The sequence below is a fragment of the Homalodisca vitripennis genome, chromosome X, assembly GCF_021130785.1.
Source record: "Homalodisca vitripennis isolate AUS2020 chromosome X, UT_GWSS_2.1, whole genome shotgun sequence".
Lineage (NCBI taxonomy): Eukaryota > Metazoa > Arthropoda > Insecta > Hemiptera > Cicadellidae > Homalodisca > Homalodisca vitripennis.
The window spans coordinates 70,916,795-70,943,189 of NC_060215.1; the positions used below are offsets into that span (position 1 = coordinate 70,916,795).

Here is a 26,395-nt window from a genome sequence, read left to right on the forward strand (position 1 = left end):
GTTATACATACCTTGTGGTTTTTATCAAATAATTTATAAAAACCCGTTTTTCTAAGATTGTGTGAAAGGAATCTTTATTATACTGTTTGGATAGTTGGAAAAGCTAACTGATATTTCACTGCACACAGTGTTGGAATCAGCTGTTTAATGAAATATAGAAAATATCTTATGTCAGTCTAAAAATTACTGTTGCTGACGTTTTTGTGACCGACTAATACAATAAAGTGATAGTTTCAAATTGTATGATAATTTATAATTTCATAAAATGAAACTAAATATCTCATACAAAAATAATTTAAAAACCAAACTAAATTTGAATACAACTTATTCTACTGTAACAAAAGTTCGTTGGCCAACACATTCACAAGACGGCACCATTAGATTATTTTTATTTGGGAATAAATTACCAACAAATTTTAAACACGCAGAGTAACAAGCAGTGTTGATGTTGTTGTGGGATGTGTGTGATGCAAATGCGTTATTGAACACATTGTTAAATTAAAAGCTATTTCAATAATTGAGTATTTACGTTTACATTCCTATTAAGTTACATAAAACAATTGAGTTATGTATAACATTCTTTTTTAGTTAGAATAAACATAGTTGCGTTAAAATTTAAATAGGTTATTTCATTATTTTTATATGATGGTATTTACTACAAATATAAGGTATATCCTACCGTCAATCCAATCCAATTTAATGAGATCTTTTGGTGACATGTTTCGAAGGTACAACACAATACACATATAAATAAATAAATATCACTTGCACAAAACATCAAACATGATCACCTGCTATGTTAAATGCGCTTCAGCCTGTATAATTTTAATTGTATGACAAAACCATACACCACCTCAGCTACTAAGGTCTGATGATAAATGTTAACCTTCAAAACATGTCTCCATAAGACCACATTAAATTGGATTGGATTGATGATAGGACATAAAACCTATTATTTTAGTCAATATAATCGATCCTAGTCTGTCACAATGAATTATAATAAGAATGATATTTAGTTTTTATAAAATTATAAAATATGATAAAACTTTGAAGTTTGTATCAAACATACCAACTGACAGGAAAAACGGTTCAGTAACTCACAGAACATGTTAAATACACAACACTTGTAACTCCTCACTGAATACCATGAGTGATAGTGACAGGAGATACTTAGGAATTGAATAGAACAACAAACACTTAATTGCTGCATGAGTTAATACAGTGTTTCTGTTACTATGCATGGAGAACGCACAATGTAGTCAGCCTTAAATCGATAGTATAATTTTGTTGTGTTTCTCTTGCTTTATCTTACCATAGCATACAAGTTTCTTGTCAAATAACACTAAAGATTTATTGCATCACAATACAGTATCCTGGTCTTTTATAAAATCTATTGTCGTTCCGAGCAAATTAAGAAAAAATATAATTTTACTCACTTTTCATTTTGTCCAGTTCTGTATTGCTAATAATTAACTTGTCATCTCTTATGATAGATGTCGGATTTTCTTCTAATCCCAGTAAGGTCCGCATTCTTGATACAAGACTTGGGTTGCGCAGCGATTCAGCGTGAATGCTTCTGTCGGTCTTAAAATGCCTTATTTGGAATACTGTAAAAGAAAATGGAACTTTAAAACTGAAGTGTTCAAATTCAGGGAGTTGTATTAATAATATTCAAAATGCTGAATTTTTATAATGCTCTAGAAGTAAATTCAAACCTCCTTTAGCCACACATCTATTTCATAGTCTTGGTTTGACTAATGTCTAGATTTTGGAAGCCATTAACACATTCAATACTGAGGTCTGTATACGTGCGGTGCTAGATCCACTATAACAAGCCTATTAGATAAAAACACAACACTAAATACAGACTAGGAGGGGAATAAATGGTGTAACATTCACCAAAGACCATGAAAATAATGTTATTCTGTTACATTAACCCTTTGAGCACCAACATCCTAAAGATAAATAAATATTCATTATTTATTAATAACATAACATTATTATTTATTTATAACAACTTAATTATTTATAATATTCATTGATCAGCTATATTTAGAATGCTGTGTTCATAGTCACAGTTTATTAGATGACATCTAAGTTATGAGAGTTACTACTACAAATTATTCTATATGTAGTGCTGCTAGTATCAGCCAAAAAGAAAGAAGGAAAAAACTATTTTTATTTCTAAAATTGTGCAATAATGGTGTACACCCTCTATGTTTACTTAATAGCACTGTCACTACTGTATAATAAAGGTTTTAAAGTTAAAGATTTCTCCTTTATTTACTACAAATAAAGTTACATCTGTTTAGTAATTTTAGTTCTCTTAATTTGTTTTAGAATTAACATCTAATGTCTTAGTGAGTTGTAAAAAAATCACTAATTGCAAATTGAAGAATTGCTGTTCATAAAATGAACAAATAAATAAGAAATAATTAAGTTTTGAAAATAACTGTTTACAACTTTATTGTTTGCCGTGTTTTAAATTTTGTACAGAGGTTAATAAATTAGGTATAGATTGAAATAATATTTGTTCCCTTATATAAAATATTTTTAATGTGTCAATACCTCAAGTTTTAATATTAAAATACTTGTTAAAATTTGTTGAAAATTTAGAATATTACTAATTATTTACCATATGTATTAGTTATATATTGTTGTAGCACAGTTAATTTACTATAAAACTAATAAATATTATAAATTGATCTCAACAAATGAAGGTACTTTTCACTGAGCGATTTTCGGTATGCTGTGAGAAAACATGACTGGTGCTTAAAAGGTAAACATACACCTTAATAGCCTCTAACATATGCATCAATATATATTTATTTCTTTTTGTTATGTTCTGAGGTTTTTTTGAAGGTGCTGCATTTTTGCGTCAATTGTTCAGTAACATTAAAAAATTAATACTGTTGCTGCATACCAAATTGAGCACATTAAAGATTTTTATTTATAGTATCATCAATGTCTGCTTCACGTCAACAGGTAAAGATAGTAGTAGCCTATGCCTCTATAATAGAAGTATAGAGTTTTATAGTTTTATCGACTATGATATGACAACGAATCGTCAGATCCACAGACCAAGTGACCCACAAGTGTGGCAGACATTCCCTTAGACTACTGAAGAATGTTCCAATGTTTAAAAAAAAACAGTAGCAGTCGTGGGACTGCCGATAGAAGTGAAAACGGAACTATTAAGTTGAGAGTAATTAAAAGTATATGCAAAAATTATATGAAATTTTTTATGTTTTATTTATTAGTTACATATGATGGGTTAAACAAATCATGAACAAAATATAAATACAAAGTGGTTGAAAAAATAATTAATATACAATTATCTTAACAATATCTTAATAAAAACAATAAATGAACATATTTCATAAAATCTAAAATTATTATAACATTTTTTTAATTTTCCAATTTTAAAATCCACGAAAAAATATTATCAAATAACTAGAAATCTATTTTACCACGCTAGTAAGATAAATCTTATACCGTAATAATACTCATTTCATGATGAAGAGGTTAAATATTAAAAACATAATTAAAATGAATAATGCTAAATTTTAAATACAAATATTCGTACAAATATTAAAAATGTTTAAAAATATATTCGTTGTTTTCATTATTCATTTATCTGTATAACTACGGATAAAGTATATAATTGCAATAACAATTAAACCCACAATATTTTTAAGACTAATAAATTAGTTAAATTAACTTGGTTCTTTCGTAAAGGTATTTTTATTGCACAATAAACTAATTTATTGAGTTAATACGGTATCAGTGAGCCAATGCGCCAACTACAGTTCCGGCAGAAACGTTCACTCATCACTTCATACGCTACTACAGGCTAAACTAAACTTCCAATAAAAAAAATGATAAATTACAAAAAAAATATTCATCTATTTTCACACAACTTTCTCGCTGACAAATTTTGTCTGACCAAAAAATAAAAAAAATCCTCGCTTACTACTTTTTTCTTGTCATTGTAAACGCTATGTAAAATGTAAACAATAATCAAAATTATTTCGAAATTTTTTTAATATTTAAAAATGTAACCAATAGATTGCCAATATTAAGAGCTTTAATTTGACGCATCTTACAGAATTGTACGACATTGGCTTCACTTTTAAATCGCGAGAGGAAGCCGTAAAGGTCACTGATTTTCGCAGTCTGTTTTCATACTCCGCCGGGACAGTTTTAACACAGCGAGACTGACTTTTTCATGCAGGTTAGTAGTCCGCGGCCAAGTCTACTATTATTATTAGCATGTCGGTGACGCGAACCGAGGATTTTACCCTCTACCAAAACGCTCAACGTGCCTAAAGAAGTTTTCACTTCAACAAGTTTTTATTTTAAATCATGATATTGAATAAAAAGAGAACAATGCCGCAAGTTTGTTTCAGCACTCTATATTAATGAGACTGTGTGCCACAAATGTGTGACAACAGTGTAAATATAAAATTCAGTTACTGCACATTTACGGAGACTAGTCTATCATTTATAAAATTTTTGACATGACAGTAATGAACATGTTAATCAATATGTTTTGTGATAATATATTTAGACAGGTCCTAACCCACAACCTATAGCACATTTAATACTTTGAATCCCAAGCCTGAATTCTGACAGGGCAGTTTGTGGCAACTGGTAATTCCTAATACTGACTTTTTTCAATATTGAGTTGTGTTTAGCAAGTCTTATGTGACTAAGAGTACTTTTTGGTCTTTCCTTAAGAGAAAACAAAAAAATAATTATAAAAAAATTGTGACAGCTGATTCAACAAAGTTGTCTGCAAGTTACTTAGCGTCTGCATTCTTTATATTCGCTTACTTTGTGTTATACAGTAAAACAAAAGTTATTGACTGAGCTTTAGTGAAGCTTATCATTTCTGAGGCTGGAAATTTTCATTTGTCTGTCTGTCTACATATCTGTGTGCACAATATCTAGAAGTCGAAATTACCTATAAACTTCAAATTTTGCATGAAGTTTCTTTTCTATATGAGTTAGATTATAGTGCATGTCACTCCATGGGATTTTGCTGAGCGTTAATGAATATTTTCACGTTGGTCTTATTGAGAACCATGACTTTAATGAGAAAAATATAAGGATAAATAAACTTGTAAACAAAGTGAGTACAATCATATGAGATTAATATATGTGACAGTTTAATTCATAGAGTGCAACGATCAAATAATAGAGTGAAAAGTCAATGTTAACAGTTGGTGACAAGATTTGATTTCAGCACACTCTTGCATTTAACACTGCTATGCTAAATTAATTAATATAAATATGAGTGTACCATGTGCCACGATATCCTGAGAAATATTTCAGCCGTAGTTTTCAAATTTAAGATGAACCTTCATTCCTACATAAACAAGAATGTGTTATACAATAGTTCATGTCCAACTATGGAATTTGGCTAAGTGTAATTTTGGTGTCAATTTAATTTCTATATGGTTGTATGTATACCCGCATGACTTCTCAAGAATAACATGAGTAAATAATCTGAAATTTTGCATGCGACCTCAGCAAAACCTGTTACGTGACACGTGTTGTGACATACTCCTACCTTGTTTTAGTAATAACATTTTACAAAATCAGTATTTGGTATGAACAGTTATAGTGTTTATTATGTTATTTATACCTTACACACGTAAAATGAGTGAATGTTTAGACTCAAGAATAAGAAAACTTATTGTTGATACATTGTATGATACAGATTCTGATGATAACAATTCAGATTTCTTTGATAATTTTAACTATTGGTGGGCCAAAGGATAATAGAACAGTGGTTTTTGAAAATATAAGTGAGTTTATTGACGATTTTGGTTCTGGAGGGGAGTTTGTGGATGACAAAGATACCGATTCTGATTTTGAGGTAACTTGTACTATATAAGCTATGATTCTAATTCTCATAATTTATACTTTTATCCATCAACCCCTTGTACTAGTAGCTACACATCAAAGCACAAACAGGCCTAAGGGATATATGAAAAGAAAGAGGATTTTTACTGTTAAGGCTGAAACTATGCCTAGGCCTAATGAATCAGTGGAAACTGATAGTAGACTTAATAATTTCATGAAAATTAACAGTGTAGGCTTAGTGATAATTGTCAGGTGGTACATAACATTAGTGTAGCATATAGGTATAAGCCTCAACCAAATAAAAGGAAATAAAAACCTACTGATAAAGAACTTGGTTGGAAATCGGATGATAAAGAAACGAGCCTTTCTTTGTTCAATGAATTCAGTGGTATAATCGGTGCTTTCAATGAAAATGTAAGTTCATTTGATGTTTGTTTTTTTCATGTTTCACCTGAAAGCTTCATAAATCTGTTTAAATCTGAGACCAATAAATATGCTAAAAGTATTTTTTTAAAGCTGTGAAGAGTCAATAGAGTAAGAATGAACAGTATTTGGGTAATACCACAAGGTTTATTTATTTTTTTCAAAAATCTGCAGATGTGGCTTGTCAAAATTCCAAGACTGGGAAATTATTGGACCAATAACAGTTTCATAAAAACATAATTTACTGCTTCAGTGATGCCTAGAAATACGTTTTGTGCTTTACTGTCAAATTTCCATTGTCCACGATCTATGTCATAATCTCACAGCCTTCACTGGCCACTTAATAAATCAATTTCGGAAGTACTACATACAGAGTGTCCCAGAACTCTCTACCAATATTTTCAGGTATTATTTCTTGACCAAACGCAAACCAAAATTTCATGTTCAAACTTTTTAAAAGTCAATAACTACCCGAATCGCCATTTATGTTTTTTCATTTGAATATTTTTAATTTAAGAACGGCTTGTTGCAATGAGTTGAAATTTGGTAAATAGCTTTATAACCTAAAAGCCTAATAATAGAAAATTTCAATATCTTAAAAACTTTATTTTCAAAATGGCCGCTTCCTAAAACCTTCAAGTGAAAATATCTTAAAAATTGCATTTATTAAAAAAGTAAAAATTATATTTTAATTAGACAATTTTATTAAAAATCAAACAATGCTAAGTTTAAGAAAGGCAGTTAATTGTAAGGGAGTTAATTATTATGTGCTTTTAATAACCCCAGTACTAAACAATATCTACTCTGGTTATGTGCCACAATAGTCAGCTGTTTAAATTTTAGCTCTTATAATCTTATAATAATAAATAATTGTGATATTTTCTTTAATATTAACAAAATGTGTCTGTTAAAAATATTTAAAGTCAAATAAACAAAAAATTTGTATAGCTATAAAAAATATACTAGACACCAACAATTTGAGCAATTTCATTATAATTCCAACGGTACTTGTTTCAATGAAATCCATCAATGCATAAGCGAGTATGGCCACCTTAAAGGTATACTTGCACAAGCCAGGAGCAGCAAACATTTTGTCTTTTGTTAGGCATCAGCTGTTTAACATAGGTTATAAAAAGTTTACAAGATAACCAACTATTTTGAAATTTTGTATAACAACTCCTACGGTACTTTTTCAAGAAAATCCGTTAACACATAAGTGGTCATGACCACTTTAAAGATACACTTGTAAAGTTGGGAGTGCCAAAAATGTCCCAGTTGAAAGGAATCAGTTGTTTGTAGCTCCTGGTTTGTGCAAACGTATCTTGTAAGTTTTTTATAATTGATGTAATACAGTTGATGCCTATCAAAATACAAAATGTTTACTGCTCCCGGTTTGTGCAAGCCTATCTTTAAAGCGGTCATGCTTGCTTTGGTATTGACAGATTTCATTAAAACAAGCACTGTTGTACAATTTATAATTGAATTGTAAAAATAGATATGAATTTATTGTTTATAACTATATTGGAGTTTTTGTTATTTGAATTCAAAATTTTTTTAAAGACGCTATTTAATTAATACTAAAGAAAAAAACACAATAATTGTTTTTAATTGTCCTGTTATTTATTCACAACTATGTGCTAAATTTGGTTTCTTTAGCTTAGCCAGTTTTAAATTAAAAATTTTTTTCTGCATTAAACACAGTAAAAGTAAATAATATTTGTTATTCTTTGTTAGAGCTTTTTCTACATTTTAACCCTTTTGGGACTCATTAAAATATGCTCATTTCTCTATCTGGTTGTATTTAAATGTTCAGTTAAAGTATATTGTTGTACTTTTCTAAATTAACACTTTATTTTGAAAAAATGGAGTAATACTTGATTTTTTATTAAGTTTTAAAAATAGAGTAACACAAGGTATAAAACAATTGGTTTTGTTGCACCATTTTATTTTTTACTTTATAATTTAATACTTAAAGCAAATATTTTGTTGTTATTTTTAAACCAAAACCCAAGTTTAATGTATATTTTAAAGCTGTTGGTGCATCAAATTATATTTGTTTTACTGAATATGTGTATCAACTCATTTATTTTCTTTTGTAATATTATTTCTACTGCAAAAAATCAAATTTATATTAATTGCTATTATTAGGGCTATTTAGGCCTACAGGGTCTGTATAATAAGTAACCGGACTGACTTCAGGAAATTTTTTATTGGCAAAATATGGACAATTTTTCTTTAGAAATCTTCAAAGTAGTCCCCATTGGAGTTGATAACACGCTGATACCGTATTTTCCAATCCCTGAACGCTCCCTGGAAGTCGGCAACCTCGATGTTGTCTAGAGCCCTCGTCGTAACACGTTGAACGTTTTCCAGAGTCCCGAACCGCGTCCCCTTAAGGTGTCTCTTGATCTTGGGGAACAGAAAGAAGTCCGGTGGTGCCATATCCGGATATCCGGGCTGTAAGGAGGCTGTGGCAACGTTGCCCTCGACTGTTTTGCCAACTGTTCGGTAACGAGCAGGCAGGTGTGCGACGGTGCATTGTCGTGATGGAGAATCCACGAATCGGCAATCTCCGGACGGACTCGGTGAACCCGGGCGGTTAGTCGACGGAGCACCTCTCTGTAGTACTGGCCGTTTACAGTTTGACCGGGTGGCACAAACCCTTTGTGAACAATGCCTTTCACGTCAAAGAAAGCAATGAGCATCGACTTCACCTTCGATTTGCTCATGCGCGCTTTTTTCGGTCGTGGTGACGCCGGTGTGTGCCACTCCGAACTCTGCCGCTTCATCTCAGGATCGTATTCAAAAACCCACGTCTCGTCTCCTGTAATAACGTGGTTGAAAAACTCTGGTTCGGTTTGTAGTCGATCAAGGATTTCCGAAGCGACAGCAACACGACGCTTCTTTTGCTCATCAGTCAGGTGTTTGGGTACCAGCTTCGCGCAGATCTTCCTCATGCCCAGATCGTTCTTAATAATGTTTTGAACGGTCATCTTATCAATTCCGACCTCATCTGCGATAGCCCGAATGCTCAGACGACGATCACTGTTCAACACATCACGCACTTTTTGCACATTTGTGTCCGTGTGACTCGTTGATGGAGGACCGACGCGCTGTTTGTCATGGACGTCATCGCGGCCCTCCCGGAAATTTTTGTGCCACTGAAACACCTGAGTTCTGGACAGAGCATCCTCACCGTAAGCCTCTTGAATCATTTGAAGAGTTTCCGTGGCCGTTTTCTTGAGTTTGACACAAAATTTAGTGCTAAAACGTTGCTCGATCTTACTCTCCATTTTCACTCCGACGGGGTAACTGATCATGCACTCCGCTCTCGCTCGATACTAACTCTCCAAGCGCTTGGAGGCAACTGCTGCAGCCCGGTTCCCTTTCACTAGACCTCCCACCACCACTACAGCACCAGATACCGGTTAGCAGACGCTTTGACGGAGCGGGGCAGGCTCAGTCCGGTTACTTATTATACAGACCCTGTACATCAGGTGGAGTAGGCAAATCAGTCTCTTTATCATTGGATGTTAAACTTTATCTAGTATATCACTAATGTAATTAATTTGTAATCCACTTGTACTTGCATCCATTAGAAAAATAAATAGTACTAAATGAATAATTCAGGCATTGTTTCAACACTATAACATAGCAACTCAATCCAAAGTAATAAAAGTTAAGTATTTTCAAAATAAAATGAGGTCTAAAACTGATTACACTATTTAACCCTTCGCGCGCTGTTGACAAATATAACCGCCAATATTTACTTTGCTCAAAACGCTGTTGACAAATATATTCGCTTTTAAACATTGAGGTTATTATTGGGAGTAAGTAGTTCCCAGTTTTGCCGGTGGAGTGCAGCAACTGCTGGAGTATTTATCCCTCAATAGAAAAGCACAGTAATAGTTGTCCCCGCCTCCCGGTTTTTCTCCAAGCTGCAAAATGGCAGCGCACTACCCATGCCACTGCCTGTTTTGCCAGACACAAGCGCTACTGACGAACTAACTCGCCGGTTTAGTTCGTTCGCGGACTGCGAGTGGAACTGTTGTGTTTACGTTGTCAAATTGGTTTTTGACATATTGGGAAGATGTGTTGTGTGTACACGCAACGGTTTACGCAAGGAGACCATTTACGTGTGCGAGACATGCACCGCCCGGCCGAACCTGCACCCGGATACGTGTTTCAAGACGTACCACACGTTGACGTTATCTTGAACACCGTGATGGCTAATTTTAGATCTTTTTATACCCATTAATGTTTTATTTTAATTGTATAATATACATACTATACATATAATATACTATAGTATAATATTATACACGATAGTAAAATTTCGTTCAACATTTCGTTAAATTTGGTGTATTTATATTTTTTTATAATTTAAATAAACGTATTAAAAAAATTATACTTTTTTTGTTCTCAAAAGTCTTTTTATATGGTAACAAACTCAAATACAACATTAGCGTTGACTTTATGGAAAAAACAATTTTGAGGTATATGTAGCGTTTGGGTATGGTGCGTCCCAAATTGCCGTAGCGCGGGAAGGGTTAATTGCACTTTACCATCATATTTGCAATAGATTAAAAACTAAAACTGCGACGAAAACAACAAAAAAGTACAAAGAACCTTATTTACAGTGGCTCGACTAGTTTCTTTACATCGGAAGACGATTCACTCAGCTGGAACTTTTCCTCGTTACTCGTCAAGAAACCAGTAAATGTACTGGAAAAAAGGCTACAATGCTGTTTCAAATAGTTCAAACTAGCAGCACAATGCAGAGCCAGTAGAACCTACTAAACTAATCTCATACGTCAGTGAAATGAGACATAGTATGCCAGCTGTGCAGTGTCTGTGATTTGTCCAAAACAACAATAAAAGTACAAAGAACCTGATTTACATTGGCTCGACTAGTTTCTTTACATCGGAAGACAATTCACTCAGCTAGAACTTTTGCTCGTCAAGAAACCAGTAAATGTACTGGAAAAAAGGCTATAATGCTGTTTCAAATAGTTCAAACTAGCAGCACAATGCAGAGCCAGTAGAACCTACTAAACTAATCTCATACGTCAGTGAAATGAGACATAGTATGCCAGCTGTGCAGTGTCTGTGATTTGTCCTGAAAGGGTTAATATTGGTTGCTAAGAAACAATAACTTACACTTTTCAGAAATTAAATAAAAAACCTTTAAAATGGTTGGGACGGACAGCATACATAAACAATATTAAGAGCTTGGGATTCAAAGTGTTATCTTCCTTGAATTGTTTTTACTGTATAAAGACTTCTGAATCATTAACATTTCTGGCAAAATGCATAAACAGATACTAAAACATACACAGATATAATCATTAAAAAAATAATTCATTCAGGTTACCTTAAAATACATATTTTTACAAAAAACATAATTGAAAATCCAAGGGTGATGACAATAATAAAACAATTATCACATAAGTTATTGGTGGAAAACATGAATTCTAATTACCGTAACTGTGATAATTTAAGACACATTTTAATATGGGAAATATGCTCTTAGTAAACATTTAGAATATAATGTGAAATATACGTAATAAAATATTAACATAGGCTCACCAATATTAGTTGGAGTGGCTGAGAACATAATATTGTCAACAAGCGATTTAGCCAACTTAGAAGATACCTTCAACTTGTTTTTTCCAAAAAGTTCCCCCACAATTCCATGATGAGTCGAGTTTTGTTCAATGACCAAATTAAGAACTCCTTTCACTAAACTGGATATGTTTTGAGATTTTGCCATTTTGGGTTGTTGAATCTTTTTATTTAAGTAAACAGATTTCAGTTCTTGAAGTGGAATATCCTTCCCAGAAAACTCAGTACAATTTTTCACTGCCTAAAATCAAAAATGATCATTAATAAAACAAATGTTGTATAAAATGTAGATACATAACATGTTTCTGCTACTATTTTACCAATCCAAACTTTACTGACCAATTAATAAACCAATCTGTTGGACAAATTATGATTATATACAGGGTATAAATTAAGTCTTGATACACCTGGATATATTCCAAACGGACTGAGATATTGATGTACAATTTTCACCATACATATTACAGTAGAATACATTTTTGGAATTTTGAAGGATAACAAATGTTATCCCCCTTTTTAAGGGGGAGGGGGGTAGAAGGGGTAACTTTAAATTTTAAAATTGTCGCCAAGCCAGTCACAACAATTAGTTTGTCTAGATCTCGTTTATGTGAGTTTGTACTATTTTTAGCCTGTAGAACTTTGATATTTTACTGATGGATACTAACTCAAGAGATGCTTTTCTTTCGTCACCATGGAAATAGTTCATTTAAAGAAAGGAAACTGCTTAAAAAGTGAATAGGCTAAAACAATAACATAAAACAATTAAGTTTTGGAAAAGACAAGAAATCTTTAAATCTTGTAAAATGAACTGTTAGTTGAATAGGGAAGAGAATTTATCCAGCCATGGCCATGAATGAACAACATCCCTTTAGACAGTACCTAATAGTAAAATATCAAACTTCAAGAAGCAACTGATCATGAACATGAATGCTTGAGAGCTAAAAAATAACGCGTAGATACACACATTACCATTATATTGTACGTATTAACAAAGCCATTGTGCAATCTTCAAATACATGAGAGAACACTAATGTTTTACAATAATAGTTAGTTATTCTTTTGTTTACTTTGTGTTCCTGACTTTTTTATTTGACCTATAATTTAATATCGTACATTGACCAGAAACATGTCTCAAAGTAAATAACATTAGAGTGACGAATGAATTGTACATGGCTCACTGTGAAAGTTTTGAGATTCCTGCATGAAGAGTTTTTGTTTTAGACTTTCCAAGCATTAGGCTTGGTCAAAATAATCCTCTACAATGTCAATGCACTTTTGAAGTCAGATTTTCCATTCGTTGTAAACACCCGACCACTGAATGTTTTAAATAGAGTCAAAATAATTACGAATCTTCAACATCAATTTGGTATTCCGAAGAAAAGTGATGACCTTGCAAATGTTTCCTCAGATTGAAGTATAACCAGATCACATAGTGAGATTGGGTATATCAGAGGAAGTATTCCATCATTTTGACTTCGGTCAAAAACCCACAAGTGTTTGTAGCAGGTCAGGTGGGAAGAGGCATTAATATGATGCAAAATTAAACCCTTAATGTTCAAGTCATGAGGAACTTCTGGCAACCACTGTTAAGTATACTGCCTTGCTGTATCAGTCCTTTGACCCTCCAGCTTAAAAGCATTCACCAGTCCCATATTCCTGAAGAAAACAACATACATTACTTTCTTCATCAATGTTTCTTGACCATTGTGGTGAATGGTTTGTCTTGTACCTATACACGACTCTCTCCTCGCATTGGAACGTTATAAAATGGCATGTACTAGTCAGCAGTGACTATTTTTGAAATAATCTCATGTTCACCATCATTATTCTATTGGAAGGTCTGTTAACTTTTTCACTCTTTCAGCTATGACATTGTGAGAGGCACCCATCCACAAATAATTATCATGATTTTAAAAAATCATGCAAATCTCAATCATAAAATAAGTGCAGTGTCTGTTGTCTTGGATTATAGCTTACACTTGATGAACATTCTCTTGATGATAGGCGGAATACAGACTTCCTGAAAGTTCATCATCTTGACGAGAATTACGGCCTTAAGAAATTCTAAATACCACCTAAAACAGTAGCACGAGATGGTGCTTCAGAAGCAAAGGCAATTTTGAGATGTTTTATGTACTCCCCCTGAGACTAACTAACTTTAAAATCATACAAAAATTATTTCTTGAGAGCTCTATTAATAATGAAATTGAATCTTTCAAAACGCACAACATACATAAAAATTGCTGTCAGATCTGATTAGCACTTGGACAATCAGATAATATGATTATTGCACTATCCACTGTTTTCCGGCATTTAAAAACTTTCAGAGTGACTCCCGTACACCATTAACTTATTTTCATTGATTAACATTCATATTACTCATAAAAAATAGCTCCCAAGTTCAAGTTTAAATAAAAAACAAGGTTTATTTCCTAGAAACACGTAACATAATACATATTCCATGAGTTTAATTCATACTGAATATTATCTACAATAATAAATAGTTAATAAAACACATATTTGGCATGCAATTTATGCTATGCAGGTAGTGTATAATATTCCTTTATAAAAACTAATATAATTTTAAAAGGTTCTTAAATAGCTTTTCACAAAATTATAACAAATAAAAAAGAAACCAACTAAGTTAAACAACATGGGTATGCAATACAAAAATAAAATATAATACATAACAGTTATTAGCCTCACAAAAATGTAAATAAATATATGCCAATGAACAAATAAATAAATATAAATAACCATAAAAAGAACTAGGTGATGGAAACTTCCTCACATTCAAAAAGTCTTATTTTGATCTCTAGAACAGTGGTCTCCAAACTACAGCCTGTGGCCAGTGATCAACAATTCATTTCCATCAATAACAAAGTGACAATAGATTTCAGTCCTGTGAGTGAGACATTCGTGCCAGCTACGCTAACTTAACTATTATTTAGAGCTTATTCTTTAAATAATGTCTTATATATGTTATACATTTTTTAAGCATTAAAGTAAATTGCACTGAAAAATTGGCCATGACTCAAACTTTGCAAATGTAAGCCTTTTTTGTGATTCAGTTTTTACACTATTTTTAACTAGCAATATTGGTTCACCACAATGTAGTCACCATATTATATATTATTGTCTATAAGAGCGGTCAGATAAGTGACGAATTGCTGCTTCCGCATTTGCCTGACGTTCCCTGTACAGATTGAACCAAGCAGTTTAAAACCTTGTGAAGGGATGGAGACAAGACTGCAAAGCAGTTCCCACCTCACCACAAAATACCCTTCCCCTCCCAAGGCTCAACCAAGTACAGACCACTCCACAGGGGAACAATAATACAATGCTCTTCATTTGAAGAAGCGGCTGGTAGTGGCAACAAAAATTTTGGCATGGACACTATACAACATGTACCTATTAAATAACGAGACTGAAACTGCTGCGGATCAAGGAGGCATGTGTCAACCGCCATTAAAATGTTTAGTGTAAACCTTTCTCTTTAGTATGCAGCTAATCTCACTTCTGTAAACAACACCATTTAGTCAGAGCCTACCTTTGTGTTATTTTTTTTTCCGGATAACTGGTTAGTGCAATAGTAGAGCAATGAATTATTTCAACTGAAATTTCACTTTAAACTTGGAAAAACTGCTACTGAAACTTATAATTTACTGAAAGACCTGTATGGCAGTAAATGTTTATTGTGGCACGTGTTTTTTAATGGTTTAAGCATTTTAAAGATGACAGAGAAGGCGTTGAAGATGGATTCATGGCCAGGTCACCCTTCAATGTCAAAAACGGATGAAAATGTAAATAAAAGACGGTAGTTTAATTCGGTCTGACCATCAATTTAGTATTCATGCAATTAGTGAAACTGTAGGTATTGATAAAGAATGTGTACGACAAATTTTACATGACAATTTCAACAAGCGAAAAGTGTGTGCTAAAATGGTGCCTAAAATTCGTTTTAATAACAAGCAAAAATGCTTTTAGTGACACTTTGTAAATGACTGAAAATGACCCAAATTGTTTGGAAACGATAATAACATGTGATGAAACGTGGTTTTTTTTTACTTATGATCCGAAAACAACGTGCCAGTCCGTGCACTGGAAGAGCCCAACTTCTCAGAGAGCCAAAAAAGCCTGAATGAGCAATTTAAAATTTAAAGCAATAATGATTGTTTTTCTTTATATATATTATATATATATATATATATATATATATATATATATATCCATAGGATTGTATTACCTTCACTGGGTTCCTGAAGCTCAAACAATTAATCAATATTACTACCTTGAGGTACTTTTTAAGGTAAAATAAAGAAAAAATGCCCCGAAATGTAGAAAGTAAAACCATGGGTTCTCTACCCAGACAATGCACCAGCTCATTTCACGTTATCTGTCAAGAGGTTCCCAGCCAAGCAGAGCATCACAGTATCCTGGGATCATCCACCTTATTCACAAGATCTTGTACCATGTTACTTCTACCTGTTCCCTAAAGTGAAATCTCCATTAAAAGAGACAAGATTGTGGAACAAGGGACAAGGTCTGTGGAAGCTGTAAGAGAAAGCAGCACGTCCTGAAGGAGCTAACAGTAGATGACTTCCAGCACTGTTTCCAACAATGGAAAATTAGCATGGAGCGTTGTAGGGATATAGAAGGAGTGTATATTGAAGGTGACAATAAGTGATTATGTATAAAATAAAAATAACATTTTTTTTTGTCAGTCTCGTTATTAAATAGCCTTACTTTGTATGTGCTTTCATATGAAGTAGAGACAAAAGGATGAATCATACACATTCACTAGCCACGGTTTAAGCTACATGCCTTGGTCTGTAGCACAAGTCAGTTAATAGTACCAACAAATGACAAATCATAGCCTAGGTTTCTTTTCTCTCTCTTATTATTGAATGCCTTACAGATGTTGATGGTAACTAAATGCTGCTTTCCCAATATTCCACATGTGGTTTGTTTGTGTTTGTAACACTTACTTGAATTATGACATTGTCCAAAAAAAGAAATGTTGATAGTGAGTGCCATGTGTTTAATGATAAGTGGGATATTTTGTTTCATTTATAAATAAAAATATCTGTATTGGAATAAATTGTACAATATTCATAAATATTGTAAAACATAAGATTGTAAAAGAAAATATCCTCAAATTAGAGATCAGTCTGGAGGATAAAGTTTAATCTTTCAAAAATCTATGCCATCTTAACTTTTAAGAGTAAATATTAGTTTGAGGCTGCTGTTTGAGCAAGTTTCAAAATATGTCTCACTTTGTAAATTCCTGCAGGAAAGTTTCAATCGTTTTGAATGAGTCAACAAATGTGTCAGAATCAGCTTGAGTGCTTATTTTTAAGAGAGGTGTAAAAAATGATGTATTAGAAATTATCAAAGGATTTGCTGATGTTTATTCTATGAAAATTAATGAACATTACTTGTGCAGATATTTTTTGAAAAAAGAACTATTTATAAACTCCAACTTGATCTTTTTGGTAACTTTAATTTGTGGAAATGTTTGAAATTCAGTTCAAAGGGTTAAAGGTGAGAAATCCATAGAATTCTACTCTATTATTCACTAATAAACCTTATGAAGAAAAAATTAGGTTATAAAAGAAATGTTATGACAATGAATAGGTCTCGCACTCTGAAACACTACCAGTTTTAAACTTTTTTCTCAGAAATCAAGTGCAAATATCCAGACGATGCCTATCGTTGTGGTTTATATCGTCTAAACAGAGGAAAGTACTTTGGAGACTTTTTGAACAATGTCAAACAATTGACATGTTCATGATTTAACAAGCCATAGCTGTAGAAGAGCTTTGAGATAATCACTGGCTTTGGATGCTTACATTTGCAGTGGATCTCATCACTAACCTAATTCTTTAAACTTGAAACTTTAAAGAGAAAAACTGGTAATAAAAGGTTTTTTTCCGACATGTTAAAGTTTTTAGAACAAAAAAATTAATTGGGAAAAACAATTTTGGATTACTCTGAAACTTGTTACTGAAAATCTTGTGCCTTATTCGTCACATTATATAGTTGATACCATTATAAAACTATGGAAAGAATTTCTAACTCGCTTTGGTGAATTCGATGATGCATCAACAACTGAACAGATAAAGCTATTCAATAATCTTAAAAGTTTAATTGATAATCAACCCTCATAACTTCAACTTGAACTTGCTTCAAATGAGAACTTGAAAGAGTATTGCAAGGAATATTACAAGAATTGCAGATTTTCTCCCAATTTACAGGTAGGCTTTTAACTGTATTTCATAGCCTAGGTTTATTAATTAATTACGATGACCAATAATCTATTATTAGTCAATCAGCAAATTGTTGTACATCTACGTTTTTACATTGTAGGTCTTTCAGTGACAACTTCAAAAGATTTAAACACTGTAAGTACAGTAGGAAGTTTTCAGTTTTTTATCAATATATCTGTGAACAAAGTTCTCAAAAATTATTTTTGTTACATCCAATTATAAAGAGAACTTTTATGATGAACACCTAAATATATTTTGGTGATAGGGATGTAAACGTTTGAACCAAGATATTAGTTAAAAGCCAACTGCAGGAATATCTCACATGCACAAGAAAGACAAGGGATGGTCCAATATAAAATGTAACTAATGTTTTGTCAACATCGGTAAAGAATATTAGTTTCATTAAATAAATGAATGTATTTTTTATAAAAAAGTGTGATAATCTTCCTTAGTAACCTACTGCATTGACTAAAGTATTGTTGTGGTTATCTAACCTTACTGTCTTTCAATAAAATACAATGAAGGTACTTGGCCCATCACCCTCCTAAAATCTTTCAGTTTGACCCTCGAACGAAAAAGTTTGGAAACCCCTGCTACACCATCTCTACATTCTATTTCAAATTATAAAAAATTAAGTAAAATATAGATTTATTATGTAAAATAAAACATAATTTTGTTCAGTAATTAACCATTTGAGTGCCACAGCGTTTTGCTATATGGTATACATAAAATGCAGAGTGAAAATGCCTGATTCTGCAAGGGTCTGGTTAAAAATTCATAACAAATTTATTTATTGGTATAATGTCTTGGGTTTTTTTTAGATAAATATATTTTCTTTATACATATAATACATTGATCACTTATTTAACGTTTTTATACAAATAAAAAATATCATTAACAAAAACTTTATGAACAAAAACATTTTGTTTTTAATTTTGACACAACTTAGTATTATTGAAATATTTTATTATTTCACTTTTAGTTATTCTATCTTATACTCCATTTAATTCTTTACAAAAAGACATAATTTTTTTTTATTCTTATAAATAAAGTTTGGAAAATAAATATGAAAATATGAACTACTACAAAACTAGAAATTTTCTAACCTAACCTAACACTCTGTGTATTGTATATGTATGACTCATTGTTTATAAATATCACTGAAAAAACACAACAAACATAAAAACTATACAAACGTATTTAGTAAAGTAATAGATGCTTGCGATCGCCGTTACTCACGGTGAAGTCATTGTTCTACTTACACACAGACTAGAACAACATACACAAACGAAATAATTTGACGATACTAACACTACAAACCCATTTACACTTAAAAACTTTCAATATCATTTGTGAAATAAACAGCAGTGCAAACAAAACATGTGACGACTTGTCCGCGTAGCGGTCGATTCTTAACTCGACACTTTACAACCGCTGTAAAAATCAGAATCTAACCAGAATGCAACAAAACCTACATCAAAAGTTACGTTGAAGCCTTTGGAATGCGTATGTATAGTCATTGAGCCGTCATATTAGCGTTACTGCAGAAGTCGCTAACAGCGATTCTGGCATTTCTTGCATATAATGCGGGATCGCTGACAGCGACGCTCCGGCACTCAAGGGGTTAACAATATTAAAAGTTAAAGTTAAAGAACGTCTCGTTTTAACATGCAAAGTTAGGGTTATGAATCCCTCTCTTAACCTGGAGACCAACAGCTTAAAGGTAACTTCCGAACCACTACCAATGGCCAATGGCTGGGCAGGCGGGCTGCTTGCAAGGATAGGCTCGCTCAGTGGTCACCCATCCAAACAACAGCTACACTCAATGGCAAATGGCACAATGTACCACTGGCAATATTAATGGTGTACTTGCACTGTTGTAGATGAAAATTTCCTTTACTATAAATTATCCAAACCTTGAGACTTGATGCAAATAAGAACTTCTAAAAATCCCTATTAAACACATCATCACACATTAACATAAAAATGTAGATTTACCTCTTGAAAACTTTTGTCTAGGTTATCTTCTTTCAAATTCAATCTTCGAAGTGTAAGACAGCAACTCCTAGGATTAACAGCATTCAGTACAAACACCTAAAAAAGCAACATACATGTTTTAGTGACGGTTTTTTTCATTCCAATGTTCTTAATGGTAAAATAAAGTGGAAAAAATAATGATATTAAAATCTGCCCTAACAACATTTAACAGCCTCGTAACCTAAGTTTCATGATTGCTTTTCTTTATTGAAGATAACCCTTATATACAGAGTGTAACAAATAAGTTGGGTTGTCTATGTATTTTCAAATTCTGTGTGTGATTCTAAGCTAAAAATGAAGAATAACATTTTTCAATTTCCACATTGTTTAGCTGCTAGCCGCCATTTTGTATTCTTTATTAACAAATTATTATCTCTAAAACTAGTAAAGCTAAAAGCTTGTTACACCTTGCACATACATCCGCAAATGTAACTCACCGACTGGTAGAGTATACAAAATTCAAATGAACTTTTATAAATTCTGAAAACTGGAAAGTTTGCACGCAGTTAGCTTTTACCTTCAAACTGATGGGAAAAGTCTGAAAATTTTAATTTTAAACTCACAAATTGAATCTTTGAATTTAACTAATCACCAAATCCACCTAATCCCCGAATTTGCTAACAACCCATTTAGACGCCCAGCGAGCCAAAGGTGAGTCAGCAATTATAGGCTGTTAATAACTGGTAAAAAATTATTGAGCCAACACTAAAATTCTTTAAAAGTTTTTAGATCTCACATTGAGGTACAAATCCACCTTAAACACAAAATTAAATTTAAATAAAGAATTTCAAATCTAATATTTTATGCTATTTTAAAAGGCAATTATTTGAATAACTAGTCCAATTAACTAATGATTAGGAAGCCAGGCATAACCTGATAAACAAGTCTATGCAGAACTTTCAACACCTACTAGTACTAGGATATTAAATCCCCAACTTGTAAACAATTTGCCATTTGAGATTAATAAAATTATACAATAAAAAGGGGACAGTTAATGTAGGTAAACATAGCAATTGAACGCTAATAGATATAATAATAAATCTCACAAAAGCTTTACCACAGACAAGCGATTCATATAAGTGTACACCAGACCACAAAACTTCCTTATATCAAATACAGGAATCGTAATGGTGACTCCAAGGCCAACTCCCATGTCCCTGAACAGCACTTTAGACCACATTGCCATCCTGACTTGATTTCTTGAATGTGCAGATAGCTAACGATTTCACTCCAGCAGTGCTCTTTAGCAGCATGCTATGCATCCCGATCATATACTTCTCGTAGCGCTTATAGGGCTAAGCATGTAGAATGTCATATCAGGTAGAATAAAAAGTAGGAAACACCAAGAAAACCAAAACTATCATTAATATTCTAAAGTAATTAATATTCTTCTAACATGTAATTAAAGAGTTCACAATGTGAGTGTTACTAGTAAACAAAATGGCTAGATGTGAGTTCGAATTATTCTTTAGCTCTGAAGCATTCAGGTTTGTTACCCACCCCTTTAAAATTTGTACACTTTACTAATAGGTACAATATAAATGAATTTTTCATTTTTTAGTCACCATCAGCGTGGGCTGCTGAATAAAGCTGTTGCAGCCTTTGCTGATGGCCAGAGGCATTACCATTAGTCTATTACTAACTAACTAAAATAATTCTTTTGTTTTATGTTAGCCTATTCATTTTCTTTGTAAGCAATTTTCCTTTACTGCAAGAAACTATTAGCTGTATGGGCTATGGTAAGTTAATGTCTCCAGCCACAAGCGCGGGCGTAACAGCATCTGCCACTAGTAACTGTGGCATTTCTGATTTAGTACTTTCCCAACCTCAGATCACGCCCCAGATCATCCAACTTTTCCGGCTCCAGATCACATTTAAGTTTGGTAACTAGTACAGTGTATATGAGAACCTAATCTAAACCTACTTATATAGTGTGATAACAAGGAATAGGTAGGGACAGAATGGTCTCAGGATAATACCAAAGAACTAATTATTTCCTAATATTTATACTGCTCATTTATTTTGGATTACCACACTTAAACAAGTAGGCTACATTTTCTAATCTAAAAGATGATATTAGAGTTAAACGCCACGGTAGTTGAGTAATGGATACCATGGCTATCCACTACGCAGTGAAGGCACTACTACACGGCACGACTGTTGATACTGTACTACTTAAGCTGTTTTAAACCACAGAACACTTAAATAAGACATCTGACACAGATAATGCTGAAAAAACTTAGATAACTAGAAGCACATTACCCAAAACGACGTTTTCATTTTAAATATTAAGTTATGGTATCAATTTACAATAACGTGACCATGGAAAGGTATGTTCATTTTTTTTTCCTGAAAACTACAATTTTTCCTGAAAACAATAGTGAAGAAAAAATTCATCGGCAACGAAAATCAAAGGAGTTATGATTTTTTGAAATCCTCTGAAAACTCTGTTTTTGACAGTACCTCTGGCAACACTATCCATATTTGACAGTTTGGTATTACTCCGCGCTCTCTCAAATAAAGAAGGGACGCCATTTTGAACTATTTTGTTCCTCCGTGTCTATTTTTAACCTCCTAGTTCAGTAGTGGTAATGGCACACCTTTGTGTTGGATGTTCGTTATCTTATGTGGAAGCAATTCGTAAAGACGAGTATGGAGTTTTACAATTTTACGTAAACCACGGGGCTTATAACCGGACTAGGCGTTGTGGTAATAGAAAGTGTGGCAACGAACTCGTTGTAAACGAATTTGGGGACTTCCATTTTCGGTGAGGAAAGTACTATACGCCTGCACCGAAACGAAAGAAAATCAAGTGTCGGTTTACTACCAGTGCGAAAAAGGGGACTTTCTTTGAAAACGCCCATTTACCATTGACGGACATTTTTTATGTTGTTGCGTCATTATTGTGTTGAGTGCCGCCGCGACAAGATTACCTGGAAAAGAAATTTAATATTAGTTCTAAAACAGCTGTTGACTGGTATTCGTTTTGTCGGGAAGTATTTGTTGACCATGTGGCCAATAATGATGTAACTTTAGGTGGAGTTGGCCACATTGTGGAAATTGACGAGGCCAAATTTGGTAAACGGAAATATAATAGAGGACGACTTATTGAAGGGCAGTGGGTGTTTGGTGGTATAGACCGCACCACACACGAAACATTTTTAGTGCCGGTAGATAAAAGGGACAAGGAAACTCTCTTAAAGATCGTAAAACAAAAAAATTACCGGGAAGTACAATTATTAGTGATTGTTGGCGTGCGTACGACTGCTTAGAGGACGAGGGGTTTGTGCATGAGACAGTCAATCACTCAAAGGAGTTTGTGGACCCACGCCCACACAAATACCATCGAGCGGACGTGGAGAAGTGTTAAAGATAAAATTCGGCGTTACGGCAGGATAAAAAACTCATTTTGTGGGGTATTGGGTGAATACCTTTTTAAGGCGAAATACTCAAACCTCAATGAGCGGATCCACCATTTCTGGGTTGTAGCTGCAAAACTGTACCCACCTGAACATTAAGGTGAGTGATAAGTTACTGAAATGATGCTGACTAGTACGTTAATTCTGTCGACAATGCCTGCCTGCTGCGCAGTGCTGCGCACTGCTTGCTCTTTTAGAAAAAAAATTAACTCGAGCTTGCAAAAATCCCAGATCACGTGATGCCCCTGCTCCTTAACGCAATAATGCCCGAAAGGCATCAATATAATACAATAATATACTTTCCCCAGTTTATATGCACCTGTGATAATAATACTTGGCTATAAATGCCCAACCCATGAAAAAAAAGTCCATTTTCCATGGTCACGCTATTGTAAATAAATACCTAAGTTATTTATTTGCAATTTCCACTCCCTAAAACCATATATAGTTTTGTTCAGGAGGACGCATACAATACGATAAAAACATTGAAAATATGATTGTAAATTTCCACTGTTACCTTGGCACTGTCACCTTTACCATGTTTCCACACAAGGGTTTATATTTGAGGAACAGTCAGGTCACTGTTGCCAACTGGCATTGCAGGAGCTTCTGTCAAGTTAAATTCGGATTAGTTAATGTGAAAATCAGAGAAAGTATGACCATGCCTTCGCGAAGCTGATGAAGGCAATCAAAGTACAAAAGTTTTATTCATTACTAATTTTTAGCAAATCTAGTCAGGGTACACAAGTTTAGCATGGTTTACCCCTAATTTTGATCCAAACAGCCCACAGGTTAATGAAAAATCTATTTAGATCGATAATGGTCCATAAAATCACTATAAAAACTCTAGTATAAACATCACCTACTGTATCATTAACATTGGAGGCCTAATAGTATTCACCTTCTAAATTGAGACTAGTTTAGTACTATGGCTAATATCACACTATGTGTATAAACTTATATTATGACATAAATTTAAAAATAACATGATTAATAAAAGGCTACCGACTTTTCAAACCAATAGAATTATAACAACCTTGACAAGAAAATGCAATGATATGTAGAGAACTACATACCTGATTATGGGCTTGTAAAGAAAACATCCTAAAAGTAGAATATGTTCTGATTCACAGATTTTGCTTTAAATTATTTCTTGACTATATACTTTTAATTAAGTGAAATTTAAATGATTATGTCAAACCATGGTTAGGCGAAATAAACTGTACGTACGTAGTTGTAATTTGTAATGTTGTAATTGTAATTTTTTTACTTTGATGCTGGGTATTGGTAGCACACTGCTGCCAGTTGAAATGCCTCATAATGCCCACTGCCTAGAACCAAAATCATTTCTGTTACTCCTTCATATATTTGTAAATCCCCGCATAAACACCGTATTCATTAGAACTTACTCGAGTGTGTACGAATCTTAGATAACGCGACAGGCATATACGTTGAATCAGAATCATATTGTATGTCTTTCAACAAGTAATATTAAATATCATTACCGAAGAAGTAAAATACGCAGCAAACCAGTTAATTTTGAGTAAACGTAGAATCATACTTTAACTCTTAAATTATTCCACAAATAGCATAGATTATAATACTCACAACTGTTGGGTAACCATATTAATAAAGGGTAAGTTTTGTAGAAAAGAAAGCTCTGATATTTTATTAATTCAACAATCAAAGACATTTTATTCGCCAACTTCCAAAGGAGCATAACACTATGAAAATAGTGATCATCAGTGGAGTTCAAATTCACGCGTTCCTACATTCTAGAATCAGGAATCTCCCTATAGGTTCAAAGAGAACGCGGAAATAGGCAAATTGTTTTTACTTCGGAACTGTATGACAATTTTGTGAATTTTTTTGATACTGTGGTAAGATTGAGTCAGTAAATATTTCAACGCTATACAATACATAAAGATTACCACACTGTCGAATCATACTTTTACGGTTCATAAATAATATTATTAACGAAAGCAAAACATTACTAAAGGCATATTATTAAGTGAGCGATGGCTCAGCTTAAGAATGCAGTGCGATTACTGTTGTATCGATATGCACAACTATAGTTATACAGTGGGTATTCAGATGTTAGTTTGAGGATGGATCACAGTAACTAATTTGAGAACAGACACTCTCACAGAATTAAAAAAAAATAAAAGTTTATTTATAGTTTCTGTGTTATATTAGCAGGATATTTATCACAAATTTGTATAATAAACCACTAATATTATTTACCGCTGTTTTGCTCAATTCATGTTGTATCATTAAGTTTTGATTACTTCTTTATCACACAATGCATAAATATAACTTTGGTGCAAAATTAATGTATTACAAACACATAAACCAACGTGTGTGTGTGTGTGTGTGTGTGTGTGTGTGTGTGTGTGTGTGTGTGTGTGTGTGTTGTTGTTGTTGTTGCTGTTGTTTTTGTTGTTTTTCTTAACTTAAAACAACGAGAAATTTCAAATTTTTCTTTCTTACTTTTATTTTTAACATATTTCTTACTTAGATTTTAGTCCGATACAGTGGTTTGTTTATACAATTATAGCAAGATTAATGATGTCCCAAGTAGTAGGAATACCCTGTTAGTTATTTCAATTATATTCTTAACAGTAAAAACTGGAAAGAAATTATATAAAACGTATCTGATATCACTAAATTTAATGTAGTATTTAGTGATTATATGCGAGTTTTATAAGTCAAATTATACTCTACATATTTTTACTGTATACTTAAGCATAA

General features: G+C 32.9%; 1 protein-coding gene across 3 annotated transcripts in view; it reads right to left on the reverse strand.

The window, feature by feature from the left end:
• LOC124369168 (ATP-dependent zinc metalloprotease YME1L-like) overlaps positions 1-25,272 on the reverse strand; it is a 64,903-nt gene extending 39,631 nt beyond the window's left edge. Inside the window, exons 1-4 of one of the 3 annotated variants that reach the window (XM_046826964.1) lie at positions 25,253-25,272; positions 20,187-20,282; positions 11,884-12,160; positions 1,437-1,607 (exon numbers count right to left, since the gene is read on the reverse strand). In XM_046826964.1, the coding sequence (XP_046682920.1) occupies positions 1,437-1,607; positions 11,884-12,067 (355 nt within the window). In that variant the 5' untranslated portion in view covers positions 12,068-12,160; positions 20,187-20,282; positions 25,253-25,272. Of the gene's footprint in view, positions 1-1,436; positions 1,608-11,883; positions 12,161-20,186; positions 20,283-24,720; positions 24,912-25,252 lie in introns of those variants that run through there. The other 2 variants (XM_046826963.1, XM_046826965.1) reach the window with 2 other exon arrangements.
• Positions 25,273-26,395: the final 1,123 nt, after the last annotated feature.